General features: G+C 38.4%; 1 protein-coding gene across 3 annotated transcripts in view; it reads left to right on the top strand.

The window, feature by feature from the left end:
* The first annotated feature begins 341 nt into the window (after positions 1 to 341).
* Positions 342 to 17051, top strand: part of ESR1 (estrogen receptor 1) — a 361874-nt gene continuing 345164 nt past the window's right edge. Inside the window, exon 1 of one of the 3 annotated variants that reach the window (XM_079147950.1) lies at positions 342 to 476. In XM_079147950.1, the coding sequence (XP_079004076.1) occupies positions 467 to 476 (10 nt within the window). In that variant the 5' untranslated portion in view covers positions 342 to 466. Of the gene's footprint in view, positions 477 to 726; positions 976 to 17051 lie in introns of those variants that run through there. The other 2 variants (XM_079147949.1, XM_079147951.1) reach the window with 2 other exon arrangements.

The raw sequence follows: 17051 nt of genomic DNA, 5'->3' as shown, positions 1-17051 counted from the left end.
CCTGCATGTGGCCTTCTGCGCTGAGCCCAAGAGGTACAGTGGCCAGAGAGAGTTCCCTCCGCCTCCCTTCATCTGTCTCCGCCCTCACTTCCGGAAAACTAGCCTTTCTCAGACTTTCAGAATGGAAAAAGCTAATATATATTCTAAAAAGTCCTTTAGAGTACATGCCACATAGCCTACAGCAGACTTTATGAGCTATTAAAATTTCAATATCATTAAAAATTTTTAATATTATTTTAAAGCTCATTTTTCTACTTTAGAATGTTTGTCTCTGGGTTCTAAGCAAACAAACACACACCAACAATCAAAAAACCCCATAAACTTGTAAACAATTGCAGGAACATGCCAGACAGTTTATGGAAGAATCATAGGGCAGAAGAAGGAGTTCAAAGTCAGAGAAGCTGAACCTGTGCAGGTCACCAAAGTTGGGCAGGTCATTAATCAGCGACAAGAGAAAGTTACTAAGATGCTCACAGGTAGGTCTCATTCCTGCTTTTAGCTGCGGCTGATTTTGGATGAACGAAATTGTTCCAAATGTGCTGAATGAAAGCTTTATTGACTCCCCACCCCATTTGTCTAGACTTCAAGTTTTATTATGAGTAAACAGAAAATGGGCTGGATTACATTAAAAAATTTTTTTGGGTGGATGAACACATGACTTTGCTCTTGTTAAACATCTATCAAAACGGAAGTGCTAAGCAAGTTAGAATCAGTCCTGGATGGAAGGCCACTGCTGCCTTTATTATTTGAAGGAGATTTTCCAGTCCCAGTCAAATGGTGGTGCTAGTTCTTTATTCTTGAGTTTCTGCATTTCCTAATTTCATGGTCACAACAGCCTCAGAACGGTTTCTACCAAAACTGAAAATGCAGGCTCCCTGTTCAGCAGCTCTGTGACGGGCAGCAAAGGTTAAGGCCCCTTCTGCTGCCCTTCTCTAGCACAAGAAGACAGTCTCTGAGTGACTTTCTTCTCCTCAAGTAGGTACTCCTATTTCTTCTTCTGAATTGATTATTTTTTCTTTTGGCTATAATGTGCTACTGTGTTCAAGCAGGGTATAAGCTCAGACCTTACCTTTCTTGCGAAATGATGTTCATTTCTCTCTCACAGCTCCAGGGGTATTTTGCAAAGTTCCTAGAAAGTCTTATCATGATGTTAGCATGTTGATGTGAACTTGGTAGTAAGATTCAGCTGAGTCACAGGGCAACCCGACGGCCTCTCCTTTGTACAGCACTGACAGGCTTCCTGCCTGCCCCAGATAACTGTATTTATTGGATCCAGCTCTAGCCATGAGATACCATGGTTGCTATGTGTTGGAATTTTAGAAGTTCATGACTGAAGTGATCTCGAACTAGCCTGAACACTGTTTCCTTAATCTTTCTTTGGTGCTAGAACTCATGTGAGTTTGAACTAAGCAATCGGAATAAAACATTATTTACTTCCTGAAGGCAGACGAGTTTTCTGAAAAGCTGTGCGAGGTAGCAATACAAGGACGAAATTGCCCCATGATTTTAGGCAAGTTCTTTTGAGTCCTGTGGTTCTGGTTTTCTCTCTCTGAACACAACTGCTAAGGACTTTTTGCAGCTGGATGGTGTGCACATTAACTACAGCACCACATGTAGCCTGTTGCTCCCGTAATGACGTGGTAGTCAAAAAAGATAGGGCAGGATACTTTCATTTTGGTTACAGGAATGCTACACGTTTCAGGAAATGTTCATTAAGTCGTAAGTTTCATGCTGGCTTAAGAAGCTAACCAGTTTTTGTTTTCTTTGACATACATGTAGAAGTCAACATGATTAACAATTTTTTTTTTAAAGTTTCTTAATAGAAGGGTTGGCTTTATCAGGGCTTGAAAACATGGTACTGATTCCTATTCCAAAGTACCAGATTTTTAATGATTTTATGGGTCAGATCTAATAAGCTTACAGAGTACCTTCAAATATAAGGTTGCTGGGAAACTTGTCTGGTTTTGAATAAGATATATATATATATTTATTTATTTATTTTTTACATATATAAAAATATACTTGTTTATTAATGTTGAGAGTGAACTTAGGGGAACCAGGTAGGAATACTTGAACTAAATCATAGATTGCATGGAGAACCAAAAAACAAACAAAAAATTAAGTAGGATAGGAATCTCTGAGGTCTTGGATTCAGAGCCCATTCTATTCTTTAAAATTCCTTCCTATTTCTTAAAAGCAAATGTTTGCTCTGGTTTTATTAATATCCTATGAAGGGTGCCAACTAGAACTTGGGATGCAAAGACGTAGTCTCATTACCATAGAGGTTGGATACAATACTGTACGTGTCGTTAGATTTTCCAGAAAATTAGAATAAAAAATAATGTAGGCATGAGAGACAGGGTGCAGGAAAAAAAGGCAAAATTTTGATTATAAACACAAGGGTTATATTTACTCATAAGATTTTTTCTCACGCTCTTGGAGATACTTGTTTTGTTTTGTAACTGGTGACAGTCAAGGAGAGGCATAAAGCTCTTGTACTTAAATGAGAATGAAACCAAACAACTACCTTTTATTTCAGTGAACTCTGTGTCTCTCATTCAGTGTAGGATTCAGAGCTAGTGCCCTCCACCTGTCCCCTAACACTTACTCTAAAGCAACCTGCACTGTAAGCATGACACCTGGTACCGGTTGACCATTCTCATCTGGTTGTCTGTAGGGCTGCTCTGAGTATTTGTCTGTATTCCTTTAGCTCAGTTGGTTGGAGCAAATGCTGAGACTGAGGCTCATTGGTTGAAATTTTGTTTGATCTGAATGGAGAAAAGCTCTGCTCCGTAAAGAGGCAAAAAAAAAAAAAAAAAAAAAAAAAAAAAAGAGGGGGTAGCTCTGAGAAGACTATGGAGTTACTGGTAAGAAAACCTCTCAGCATATCCTTCATCCATGGTGGGTGAGATGTGGTCCTGCCCATCTACCTCCACCAGGGCTGAGTCTGTCGTTAATCCCTCAGAAAGAGACACCTCCCATGAAGCCCCTGCAAGAGTCTAATAAGGTGCCATTTTAAAAGGTATTTTACAGGTGACTCTTGCTAAAGATGGCAGTGATAAAGGTGTATGCCTTCTGGGTAGCATCCTAGTAGGCTTCCTCTGGGCCTTTCCCGCTGTACCACGACAGCGAAACCTTGTACAACTGTGAGTTGTTGCTTCTTTCCAAGGCAGTATAAAATTTTTCTCTCTGAAAGTCTGTGACTGTTTTAGAGTTTAAACAGGCTCCCACTATTCATTTGCTCCTAAAAATGCTTCTATAAAGCTTGTTTTCAGCTCATTTTTTTCTATCCCAGATAACTCTTCAGTGAAGTTTCAGACACAAATAACTAGGATATGACTAATTCCAAGACTTAGTTACATCACTCTCTACCTGTGCAATTCAGGCAGAATTTCACCTCTGACCTCGAGGTTCTCATCTGCAAAACAGGGTACCAAGACTAGCCACCAGATATAATTTAGTGGAAAAAGTGAGATTAAACCACTTATTAAATTACTTGCACTCGTCAAGTGATAGAAATCGACACAAGAAAGTAGTTTTCTTTCCAAGTCTAGTACGGTGCCTGGTGCTCAAAAAAATGTTGGCAAATATATGAATAGAACTCAAGGTTAGTACCATGACTGGTAGGAGTTCACATCCATCTGATCATAACCAGGGACTTACCCTGAAAAATAATGGGTGGTCAGTTCAGCCCACCGAGAAAGCCACCTGCTGAATAAGTACAAAATGTTCAAAGAGGAGGCCCAGAAACCTCCAATGTCCTTATTCCCTTATTTCTCTGCTTTGTGGCTGTAGGACAGTTACATTCCTTTGGGATAAGAAAGGTAGCCAGGAATATCTTGCTGAGATGTCAATACTTCATTATAAAATTTTTCACATTATAAGAAATATTTCAAGGGGTAGGGGTAGATGGAGTTCAGAGGTATGGCACCACGCCCCACCCCCACCCCCCCAAAAAAAAGAAAAACAAAAATCATTTTGCTTTGTTGGGTAAAATCTTAGCCCATGTATGCAGAGCTTGTTAAATCCTAATTCAGCGTGGTACCAAAGAACTGAAATAGTCTCTCTCTCACTGATCACACATGTATTTCGGGCCCATGATGTTGTAATAATAGCAATTACATTAGCACTTACTGTTTTGGTAGATCTTATTTTGTGCGATACTTTTATAAGTATATCATGCTTGATCCTCACGCCAATACCAGGTCATAAACAGTAATATGACTTCCAACGTACAAATGAGGAAACTAAGTCTTTGCAAGTAAGGGATTTGTCTCATATTATACAGCTTTGTAAATGACAAACCTAGCCCTGGAAGATAAACACATCTAATTTCAAAATTCATGTTCCCCGCTATTACTTGAAATAGTATCCATTTCTAAAGTCTCTCTTCGATGTGGACTTCACCTTGGAGAAGCAGGCTGAGCTCAGAGAAGATATTATTATACCTTCCCTAAGGCTTGATGTCTTCATCTGTACAATGGGAATAATGATATTGAATTTAACAGAATTTTGTGGCTACTGATGAAAATTCAATGTGATAGTATCTGTAAAAGAGCATTGTGAAAAATTCACTTTAATCAAATGCAAATTATTACACGGAATGCACAAATTATGACTCAGTTACATGTAACGTCTTGTCACCAGGTGAGTGAGGGTAGCCTGGGTGTGGTGCTGGGCAGTGGGTAGGAGAGGCAGGGCATTTTGTGCATCTGGAGAACTGACAGCATGGAAGTGTGGGTCCAGAGAGTTCTGGCTCCCTAGGCATGTGGCAAAACATGCATATGAGTAAAGGGCAGGGTGGATAGGATTGTGGAGGAAGATGGCGACCTTCTCCCTGGGCCATCTTTGCAAACTTGGGGGATGATCTCTGATTTATTGGGAGAAAACAAATGCCTAGGAGCTGCCCCGGCTTGCTGCTGTAAAAACCATGAAGACTCTCATTGGCCGTACGCGTGGAGTGGCCAGTGTCCTGTGAGCACAGCCTTCAGGAGCTTAATCCAGCTTGGGTCTCTTATTTGAGGTTGATCTTGTCATCAACTCTTGATTCTTTTGTGCTTTCCTGCTAAGAATGGATGTAAGTGGGGCACAATCTTCCACCTCTCTTTTCTCATTGCCTTGGAGATGATGTCCAGGGCCTTTGTGGTTACTGTCAATCACAAGGAGGAAGAGACAGGCCACGACAAAATGACACGTCTGGGGAACTTATGAAGTTAAGCAACTTGCAAGTCTCATAGTCAAGGTTCTGGCTCTTCACTGGTCAAGGAGAGTGCCACTGGGTTTTGGCCATTTCTTCTTCCTTGGATCTCACTTACCTGTTCTCTTCTCAAATGGCTAGCAGTTGAGCTCCCAACATGCACCTCCTTCCCAAGGCTGGTGCAGAACCCAGCAGGGTTCCTCTGAAAATGGATGATCTGCATTTATTTTTTCTTCCTTTTTTGTGGAACTGGGGATGGAACCCAGGGTTCCTTGCATGATAGGCAAGCACTCTACCATTGAGCTATCTCCCTAGCCCTGTGATCCAAATTTCTTTCTTCTTTTCAAATTCACTTTAGATTTCAATTAATTAATTAATTAATTAATTTATATTGGTTCTTTTTAGTTATACATGACAGTAGAGTCCATTTTTATATAATTATACAAGCAAGGAATATATCCTAATCTAATTAGGACCCCAGTTTTGGGAATGTACACGATCTTGAGATTCACTGTGGTATATTAATATACATACATAGTACAGTTATGTCAGATTCATTCCACTGTCTTTCCTTTTCCCTTCCCATCTTCCCCTCTGTCTAATGAATTTCTGTTTCCCATTCCCTCCACCCCACCTTATTGTGGATTAGCTTCCACATAGCAGAGAAAATTTTCGGCCTTTGGTTTTTTTGGGATTGGTTTATTTCACTTGGCAAATAGTCTCCAATTCCATCCATTTACTGGTAAATGTCATAAAATTATTCTTCTTTATGATTAAGTAATACTCCATTGTGTATATATGCAACAATTTCTCTCTATTCATTGGTTGAAGGGCACCTAGTTTGGCTCGGTAGCTTAGTTATTGTGAATTGTACTGCTATGAGCATTGATGTGGCCATCTTGCTGTGGTATACTGACTTTTAAAATTAATTACTTTTATTTGTTCCAATTGGTTGTATATGACAGTAGAATGCATTTATATATTTTGATAGATCATACATAAATGGAGTATAATCTCTCATTTTTCTGATTATACATATTGCAGGATCACATTGTTCATGCAATCATATATGTACTTGAGGTAATAATGTCTGTTTCACTCTATTATAATTCCCTCCCCCATACCCCTTCCCTTCCCTTCATTCCCCTCTACCTGATATAAATTAACTCTATTCCTTATCCCCACCCCTTATTGTGAATTAGCATCTGCATATTAGAGAAAACATTTGGCTTTTGTTTTTTTGGGTTTGGCTTATTTCACTTAGCATTATATTCTCTAACTCCATCCATTTACTGGCAAATGCCAGAAGTTCAGTCTTCTTTAAAACTGAGTGATATTCCATCGTATCAAAATATCAAAATATACTACAGTTTCTTTATCCGTTCATCTGTTGAAGGGCATCTGGGTTGGTTCCATAGTTTAGCTATTGTGAAATGAGCTGCTATAAACATTGATGTGGCTATGTCACTGTAGTATGCTGATTTAAAATTCTTTGGCTATATACTGAGAAGTGGGATAATTGGCTCAAATGGTGGTTACATTTCATGTTTTCTGAGGAATCTCAATACTTCTTTCCAGAGTAGCTGCACCAATTTGCAGTCCTACCAGCAATGTATGAGTGTACTCCTTCCCCCATATTCTTGCCAATATTTATTGTTACTTGCATTCTTGATAATTGTTACACTAGTTGGAGTAAAATGAAATCTCAGTATAATTTTAAATTGCATTTCTCTAATTGCTTGAGATGTTGAACATTTTTTCATGTATTTGTTTACCATTCATATTTCTTCATTTGAGAAGTGTCTGTTTAGTTCTTTTGCACATTTATTGGTTGGTTTATTTGACTTTTTGGTGTTAAGTTTTTTGAGTTCTTTGTATATACTGAAGATTAACACCATATCTAAGGTATAGGAGGAAAAGATAGTCTCTCATTCTGTAGGTTCTTTCTTCATGCTCTTGATGGTTTCCTGTGCTGTGAAGAAGCTTTTTAGTTTGATGCCATCCTATTTATAAATTTTTGAGTTTACATCTTGCACTTTAGGAATCTTGTTAAGGAAATCATTTCCTTAGTCAACATGTTGGAGTGTTGGGCCTACATTTTCTTCTAATAGGTGTGGGGTTTCTGGCCTAATTCCTAAGTCTTTGATCCACTTTGAGGTGAGTTTTGTGCAGGGTGAGAGATAGGGGTTCAGTTTCATTCTACTGCATATGGATTTCCAGTTTACCCAGAACCATTTGTTGAAGAAGCCCTTTTCTCCTATGTATGTTTTTGGCACATTTGTCTAGTATGAGATAACTGTATTTATGTGGGTTTGTCTCTGTGTCTTCTGTTCTATTTCATTGGTCTTCTTGCCTGTTTTGCTGTCAACGCTATGCTGTTTTTGTTACTATGGGTCTATAGTATAATTTAAGGTTTGGGTCGTGATGCCTCTTCCTTTGTTTTTCTTACTAAGGATTGCTTTGGTTATTTTGGTCCTCTTATTTTTCAAATGAATTTCATGACTGTTTATTTTTTCTATTTCTATGAAGGATTTCATTGGAATTTTAATGGGAATCACATTAAATCTGTATAGTGCTTTTGGTAGTATGGCCATTTTGACAATATTAATTCTGACTATCCAAGAACATAGGAGAAGTGATCTGCATTTATGAGACCCATCTTCTTCTGCTATTCTTAGAAATGGTCTTATTGGGATATTTCCTTCCAGGAGACACCAAGAAATCCAGTAGCAATTTTGAGTGTATCTGACAAAAAGCATTTGTCTTCTGTACTCTAATTTTGATTTACTACAAGCAGTAGTAAACCAGGATTTATTTTCTTAAAACCTTGTGAAAAAGGGGCTTAATGAAGATGATCACATCATATGTAATAATTCATTTTAATATCTTTTATTTATTTATTTTTTGTTACCAGGGATTGAACCCAGGGGTGCTCAACTACTGAGCCACGTCCTCAGCCCTTAAAAAAAATTTTTTTTTTAAAATTTTGAGACAGGGCCTCACTATGTTGCTTAGGGCCTCAGTAAGTTGTCATTTTGGTATCTTTTACTTTAAATCTATGTGACAAATACACACATACCCACATATGTAGGAATTTTAGAAGTCCTACTTGCATTGAGTTTTACTATAGGATATTTAGGGATTAAGTTTACTCAGAGCCAAATATAATTTAATTCGACCCACTTAGTTAACTTCTTTCCCTAATTTTACCTAGGAAATGAGCAGTTACTACAGGACGCCACTGTGGTTCATTAGGCTTTGTCCTAGAGATCCCGCTCCCACGGAACAGAAGTTGCTCAGGCTCAGAAATGGGGTTTGCTCACAGGTGCCCTGGAAGAGCCTGCTACACACTGGTGTTGGGGCATAATTGTGTTTGACTGAGCCTGGCATTTCTTGGATCCCTAGGCATCCTCTTACTAGGTATGGTCAGCAGGGCACTGGCTATGATATATGACTATTATCTAATAACTATAATATACCCTTTATATCATAATGGCAGGTAACAGTGGAGTAGCATGTGATAAGAAGTGCTTTGAGAGGGATGAGTTCTGTGGGGAGTAGGAAGGGAATAGAGGAAGTTGTTTCTAGTTGGCACAGGGTGTTTAGGGGTGATTTCAGGAAAGAAGTGACATTTGACCTTGACCTTGATGTATGGGCAATGTCTCCACAGGAAGATGTAAGGAAAGGGCAGAAAATAAGCACAGTAAAGGCTGTGGGGAATCATTATCAGTTTGATAGAAATTAGGACATATGCAGGGAGGCAGTAGGAGATGATCTAGGAATGGAGAGTTCATGTCATTTTGGGGAATTTGCCCTTCATAGTGTAAGCATTAGAGATTTTGGTGTAGGGTCAGAAAGAAATAACGCCTTAAATTTAGGAAAATACTGTAGAGTTTGGAGTTTTCAGATGATAAGTGAGTGCATCCATATGGAGGTGATCTGAATAGTGCAAGAGAGGTGAACTATTCACTTAAAGGGAACAACTTAAATCGAACAATTTAATAAATATTTTAGGACTTGCTCTTTAAACCATGATTATTTATGGTTGTAGAGAAGATTTTGTTTCAAAAATGATTAATGGAGAAACAAGTGGGAATCAAAAGATCTTACTTTGCCACTGATGTGCTTATCAAATAGTTGCAGACTCTGAGGTCTATATCCTTAACTGTAAATTGGGTTTGACAACTACCGTGCACTCATTGAAGCGCTAAACTAGTGGTATCCTGGAATCCAGGAGCTAGAACCTGGCAGGTACCACACCTCATATGTATGAAAGGCTATGTACTCAGAATATTTTCGTAGGACAATGTTTATTTGGACTGGAAATAGGTTCATAAGAAAGGAGTTCATATCTCTACTGGTAATAGTGCTATTACTACTAATATCAGTCATCTCTAAGATAACTCTTAATCTTATTGTGATTAATAGGATCATTATAATTTTTGTGTATACTTATTAAATAGATATTCTTTGTTGGGCACTGAGAGTTTTGACTTTGGAGGCCTCAGTTCCCTCACAAAATGGACACAGGCATTGACCTAGAAAACCGCATGGTCTCTGAACCTTTGATAATCTGGTGGTTCTTGCCTGCAGCCACCTCGGATTAGAACAGTGAGTTGAGATACCATCATAAGCCCAATCAAACTGATAGGCATCTGTCTGGGAGTAAGAGACAGACTCATCACTAGCCCATAGACTCAGGGTTCTAGTTGGAAAGGTGAACTGATTTGTCTTTCCACTGCCAAAATGCTTAGCATTATGGGAATGGGGAGCTGACCCCAGGGATTGTGGGTAGAAGAAAGGGGGAAGGTTGGGCTCTCTCTCTTCCTCTTTCCTCTTACAGGGAAATAAAAGGCAGGGGCAACAATTATGAAAAGAAAAATGGTAAAGAGCAGTCTGCGGTAGGGGTTGAGAGAAAAGGCCAAGTGCACTCAATAATCTAATTTCAGTTATAATAAATCTCCAGGGCTGGTGCTTCACTTCTGAGAGTGCTCAGTGGCTAACATCTGGCTTTTGTATTTGAGAAGAGGCGTACAGAGAGAAGGTGATATTGTACCACTCAGCAGGAAGAACATTGCTCGTATTGGTTTGATGGTCTTTCCCTCTAGATCACTCAACCTGCACAAAGTAAGCAGGCAGGTACTTTAAATCTAGTTTGGAACAAAAAAGATTCATAGAAAAGTGTTTTCTAGGAAAAGAAAAGTCAAAAAGTAAAGATCTGCTTACTGCAGCATTCATGTTGCATAAGCTGTATTAAAGTGGTTGAGTATTAATCATTTAGAACAGTTCACAAGTTACTCACATTTGGCGATGTGGGAACCTCATTTCACTCCTTCTCACCATCTGGATTCTGTCCATTTTACTCCTCCCTCAGCACTTGGAATAGAAATGAAATTTCAATGTGCCAATTTTCTACTTGTTAGAAGCTATGGTAATATGTTCAGTAGGGAAGGGGATTTATATTGTTATGTAGAAGGAGGGTTTGGGATTATCTAAGGCTTTCATTTGTTGATAGGATTGCTAGAATCCATTACTATCAATGTTTGAGAACTGGGTGCACTAGAGAAATTTATAGACGTACAAAAGTGTAACCAACATGGGGTGCACTTGACTTCTTTATCCAGCTCTTTAGTTCTAAATTTATTGTTAGTTTTATTTATCAAACCAATTCTCAGAGGAGTGGTATTTGCTGTGGCCACAAGGAAACATCTGTGAGTTTAAACCTTAGAGGCAAAAAGCCAGCTAGAACATTTGGCATAATGAAGCTCAGATTGCAGAAGAGAAAAATTAATCAAGGAAACCCTCAAAACTATTGAGACTACACTAAAGAAAAGTGTCTTATCACTGATATGCTGAAGGACTGAGTTCACATTAATTAAGAAATGTCAGAATCCATCATGAATCAAGTAGGAGTGTCATACTCTGGTAAATTTGGAAGTTGATGTTAATCTGACTGCCAGGATTTATGGTAGATTATATAATGGAATCCCAAGTTCTAAGAGATCAAAGGAAAATTCTGGCTCTTCCTTCATCCATTCTCTTAGGTCAAGCCTACCCAGCCAAAAGCCAAATGGAGAGTTGAGCAATTATCTGAAGTGGGCAGTAGAGACAGCCAAACCAGATAATGCATGATCCGAAAGTCACTGTGGAGGGAAAAGTGGACTGAAAGTAGGGTAGGAGTGAGGTGGAATGTCAAGAAATTTGGTCAGTGTCCATGGTTCAAACTTACTGAATAACAGCCAATGCCTTCTGCATGTAGTTGTTTAGAATGAGACTGAAGGATGAGGATAAAAATAAAAGAGGCTCGCTACAGAGTTTGTTGCATGTTTGTGCAGAGTTGCTCCGTATCTGTATTATTATCTGTGACATGTCTAATCCTGAGTATTTCCAGGGATTGAATTCCACTGTTTTAGACTAGTGGGTTGAAGTGTGGAGAAAACTGACTTACGGAGGGGGTGGATCTTTTATAGTTTTGTTGAACATTGTATTTCATTAGTCTTTTTACCCTCCACAGTGCATGCTGGCGAATTTTCCGTTGAAAACTCTGATGCTCTCTCTCCTTTCTCATTTCCTCATGTGGCAATTTTTATACCTTCTTAATTTTAGCAGAACCTGAGAAGGAAGCATACAAGTCTGTTAGAAGTGGATTGCATTGCTTTTGGTGAAAGAAAAAAGAAAGAAAAAAAAATAAAACCTCCAAAAGTCTCAGTCAGTGTGGTATTTTTAAAAATTGAATGTGGAAACCATAAGCTACTCACTTTGAGCAGATGTTTCCCAACTCCAAATTCTAGCTATCCATCATTATCCCCTTTGTCTGTCAGTGTGGACTCGGTCATTGTCAAAACTCTTTCATTCAATGTCATGCTTTTCATTTGTTGTTTTTTTTTTTTAATTGAGAAAAGTTCATAAATTAAGTTCACTATTGCTTAGAATAAGGAAAAGACATAGGTACACTGGTATTTCAGATGGAAAAACAAAGTTAAGAAATTAAATGAGTTTTTTTCACGTTATTATGTTTTGTACATGGGGAGTCATGATACAGCATTTTAGAAACAAACAAACAAGCACAAATAAACCCCAGGACCTGATTTTCAATAGCTTAAGTTGATGTTTGAAACCCGTAGTAAAAAATGCCCTGTGGCATATTGTTGAAGCCCTCCAAGGGAGTCCATTGAAATACCTTATAATAAAGTAGAAATTCAAAAGCAGTTTTACATGTAAATAAGGATTAAGAAAGTTGTAGAAGCAATGGACTAAAACCATGTATTAAATGGAATTGCTAATTTGTCATTTGCTGATTATCTGGTAAAACCACACAGCCATCACAGATGACTGGTGCTGGACACATGTTTTGAGACACTGTGGACCAGGAGGTTTTGTGCTAATGGCAAAATGAATCTGCAGAAATTAAAGTCATTCCCTGGATGTGAGTTGAGATAGTTGGCTATGGCCTATAAGTAAATGAATCAAAATGACTAATTACATCAGTGGTAAATAGCTCAGGATATTTACTTAGTTTCATAGAAACTATGATCAGGGAACTTGATCTGAGCAGATAAGGGAGACATTGATTCTTCAGTGCCACTAACAAGGAAGACTACTTATATTTTTAATCACCTTGTTTTATTTAAGTGGGGGATAAAATCAGAATTCATAAAGGAGATCTTTGGAAATCACCCATATTATGAAACCATCCCACTCTGTTAGAAAACAAAAGGAAGAAGAAAACCAAGAAGATATAAGCACAAAAATCTCTTTATCCTGTTCTAGAATGTAGTACCAAATTTCAACTCAGCTCTTTCCAGAAAGGATGTAGATACAGATCTCAATTGAACTACCATCAAAGTAGGTGATCCTATTAGTTTCCCTATTTCTCAGCTTCTTCCGGGGATATATAAAATCTAATTTGACCCTCAATTTGGGGAATGAGTTTTCATTTAATTTCTTTGATTATTGAGCAGGTATTGCCAGGGGCTTACCAGTACATTTGCTCTCTGAGGAGCACTGCAGGTGTGTTTCTTGAGTTCAAGTACAGGCTACAATCTGAACTACCACCATTTAAAAAGTCCCCCTAAACTACCGTGTGGCTGAAGTTTCTTTAGGTATTATCAGGGAGGTTGGCCAACTTATCTACAATGTTCAATATTTCATTCTCAATATAGAAAACACTACTTAAAAAATCCTTTAAATATTATTTTCTTTCTCTAATAGTTTTATCATAACTGCTAGCAAGTGAAACATTTCCTTATTGGAATTTCACAACTTCCTTCTTGTCTTGCCAGTTGTCTGATGTTAATTAAACACAAGATGTGAGTTTGTATTTAACCCTAAAATCAGAGAACATCTTCAGAATGTAGACTTTATATGTTCAGATACTATATAAAACCAGAGACATAACTCTTACATTCTCAGACAAGATTGGACACGTGCAGGGTAGTATGGTCATAGACCTGTTATATTTTCAATAATTAGGAAATCTTCCTATGGAATTTAATTATTCAAAGTGACAAGGGGCAGTTTCATAAGGAAAAAAAAGTCATTTAGGTGGGCAAGAAGACTTTTTTTTTTTTTGTATTGTGATTACCAAATAATCAGATCATTTTTATTTAAAATTTAAAGAGAAAATAACTCACTGACCTCCAAGTCCTTTCTCATTTCCTCCATAAAACATTTTAAAACTAGTTCAGAACCCTTTTGGAAAGCCATGCCTATATTACAATGAAAGCTGTTACCATTGCCTAAAGCCAGCTGGAGAAGCTGTGTAGTTATAGTTATTTTGCAGTATGCGAATCCAGTAGTAGGCATGTGATATATTTTATTAAATCCCCTCTTATTTGTAAATTCCATGCTATCCTTCAAAATGATTAAAAGCCCAAGAAGCCTGGGTCAACTTAATAATATGTAAGGTTTGTTTTTATGTAACATGCCTGAATTGCCGGGGAGGTCGGGGTATGGACCTACGTCTGTCTGTCAATCAGCTAGAGAGGCCAGTGCTAAACCTGATCTCACTAGGGTCCAAACTGGCGTTTTAGGCTCAGAGAGATGACCTAATTGGAGAACTAGTAGTTTTGGTGAAGTATTTCAGGAAAGTTTTTGGTGATACCTTGCTTAAGAAATGAAGGTTTCCTAGGCAAAGACTTTGGGACTAATCAAAATGTTAAATAATATTACCAATTCCAGGCTTAGTCACTGTCCTCAGAAGTGCTGTGCAACTGGTTAGGTCGGTTTTCTGAGGAGGCTGGAGATGATCAACTGTCCCCAGGCACGTGAAACCCTCTGAACCTTGTCTGCAAGAACAAGGCTGACTGCAGGCTATGTAGAAGCTCCCACCCCCAAAATTGCTCTGGCTTAAGAATCAAAGACGGTTATGGTTCTAATACCTTATTAAGAGTCTGAGCAACCGCAGATCAACTCTCATGTGAATCACAGCAGAGCCAGGGGCTCGGCTGCGGCAGCTTCTCACTTCCAAGAAGACAGTGCCTGGAGCTAGTTGCCAACCTAGTGTAGCCAGCTTGATTTCTCTTTTGGACAGCAGGGGAAAGAAAAGGGAAGGACAGAGTACTAACAAATACACAAGTCTCTATCTAGATTACAACGCTAGGAGAACCAGTGCAAAGCCTGGGAGTTTGGACCCCACATCATTTTCAGTATATCATCCTACTTCCTCTCTCCCTTTGTGTTCCCATCCGCTCCTCTGGTCTCTGAATAGTCTTGCATTTCTTTTCCTACTTTGAGGTCCCGGATGTGAAGTTGACTATTCCAGAAAGGTCTAAGGTTGCTATTGCTGTGACTCTGAAAGAGGTCTGAAACAAAGCCATCAGGCTTCTAGCTGGCATGGAACTTAGGATTTAATGGGGAGTACCCGCAACACTTAGGTGGTACGCCAGAATCTTTCCTTCCCATGCCGGCTGCTCTTCCATTTATAAGTCACCCTGAAGATTAGTGTTTCTCCTGTCTCAGATGTATTTGGCTCCATTAATATGAAATGTTGGTCTTAAGTAGAAAGAACCTGAAAGTTATAAAAGGAAATACATGAAGTGTTAGTAGGTTACAGAGCGTCTGCATGTGGGGTTCCCCACCAGCACTCTAAATTTAAAGTCCTATGTCTTTCATGGTCTAGTTTTCTCGTTCCTGGGGTCGGTGAGTTCAGTCAAGTAGTTAATAAAATGACAGTAATAACAGCTATCCATTATTCTGGTGCTTTGTACTTTATAAAGATAACTCATTTGGTCTCTAGGGGTGGGTGTCTGTACGCTCACTTTCTAGGGACTCAAGTAATTTTCTGAAGTCCACCTCTCTGGTAAGTGGTATAACAAGACTGGGAGTCAGGATCCTGGCCACTTTAAGTAGGGGTTTCCAGGTGAAGGCAGGTGAAGGGCATTGGTACTGGAGGAAATACAGAAAGTAGTGATGGAATGGTAAGTCTCCTCCCAGTAGACCCTCATCATCCATTTGAAATGAGGAGCTCAAATTTCTCTGTGAATTGGTATTTGTGTCCCCACTGTGTGGGACAGATGCCTATGGTTTTCTTTTCTTTTCTTTTTTTTTTTTTTTTTAACGTTTAGAGCTCATTTATTCAAGTTGAGAACTCTGAGTCTGTGTCTTTACCAGGCATGGACAATGGCTTTTCAATTTTTTGTCATCCTATAAGTACATTTTCCTGCTTATAAATGACACTTAATGAAGTCAACTGATTAAATATATCTAGACCAATTTTACTTATTAAAAAGACAACAGGCAAAATTAGCTAACCAGTCTCTTCAATCCTCAAACTGACTTTTTTCCAACTAGTGAAAATGTGTCACAGGATTTTGTACCAAAATAGAGAGTGGAAGGGGTCCCTTGACCAGACCATTGGTTTTGCTTCCCGGTTTATGATAGGTAATGGTAAATATGATTTTGGGGGTTCTGGAAATTTGACCTAAAGATGGAAAGAGATGACACAAATGTGCACAGGATAGCAGAGGGAAGGGCCATCCACAGCACTGGTAAATCACACCTGAATGATCAGGAACTGACTACAATGTAACAATGTGTTCACTTTCATTCATAAACAAGCAACCATTACACTTCATTCTCTATTTAGAGTATATTACTTCTCTACTATATTCTCACTTGGTGTCTATTTGTTGTGATTTCTTCTAGTTTTGACTCTCATTGCTTTAATCTATCTCTAAGTAAATTACAACCCAATAAATATATTTTAGTATTTTTTTTTACAATTCTTTATGTCAGGTGGCAGGAGGAAGGGGCTTCTTTTATTAATTTATCAGTCTGTGTATAACCTAACAGCAAGCAGAAACACACTCTGATTATGGTTGGTGAAGTCTAATTGGTTATGGTTTATTCAATTTATTTTGCCTGTCTACATAATAATGCCACACACATAGGTGATTACACTAGTTTTCTACTCACATTATTGACCTGACATAATATTAATCAGAACGTTCTCTCCAGTCAGAAGTTATATGTATACAACAAGTGGAAATCTTAGTCATCTGGAATTCCATGATTTCAGAACAAGCCAGACACCTGGAGCTGGAATCAGTTATGAACACAATGCCCATATGCATGTCTACATTTTCTTCCCATTGCAACACTTAGCTATTGTTTAGACACATGGTTAAATAATAATATGATATTACTTGTCAAAGTGTAGATGACATTTTGTTACTAGTTGAGCATTGAAAAGCTCTACAGAGTAATTTTGGGATTTTTACTCAGTTCAAACATGCAGAACACATTTCTTCAAATTACTTTCACAAGAGAAACTGGTTAATGTGCTTTAAAGAAATTCACCATGTTTCTGTTGATCTTCCTTCAATCCTGATGGGTCACAGGAAAAATGATGTAT

Source organism: Sciurus vulgaris, assembly GCF_902686455.1.
Source record: "Sciurus vulgaris genome assembly, chromosome: 7".
Lineage (NCBI taxonomy): Eukaryota > Metazoa > Chordata > Mammalia > Rodentia > Sciuridae > Sciurus > Sciurus vulgaris.
The sequence above is the reverse complement of the archived record's forward strand: the minus strand, read 5'-3'. Positions and strand labels throughout refer to the sequence as shown.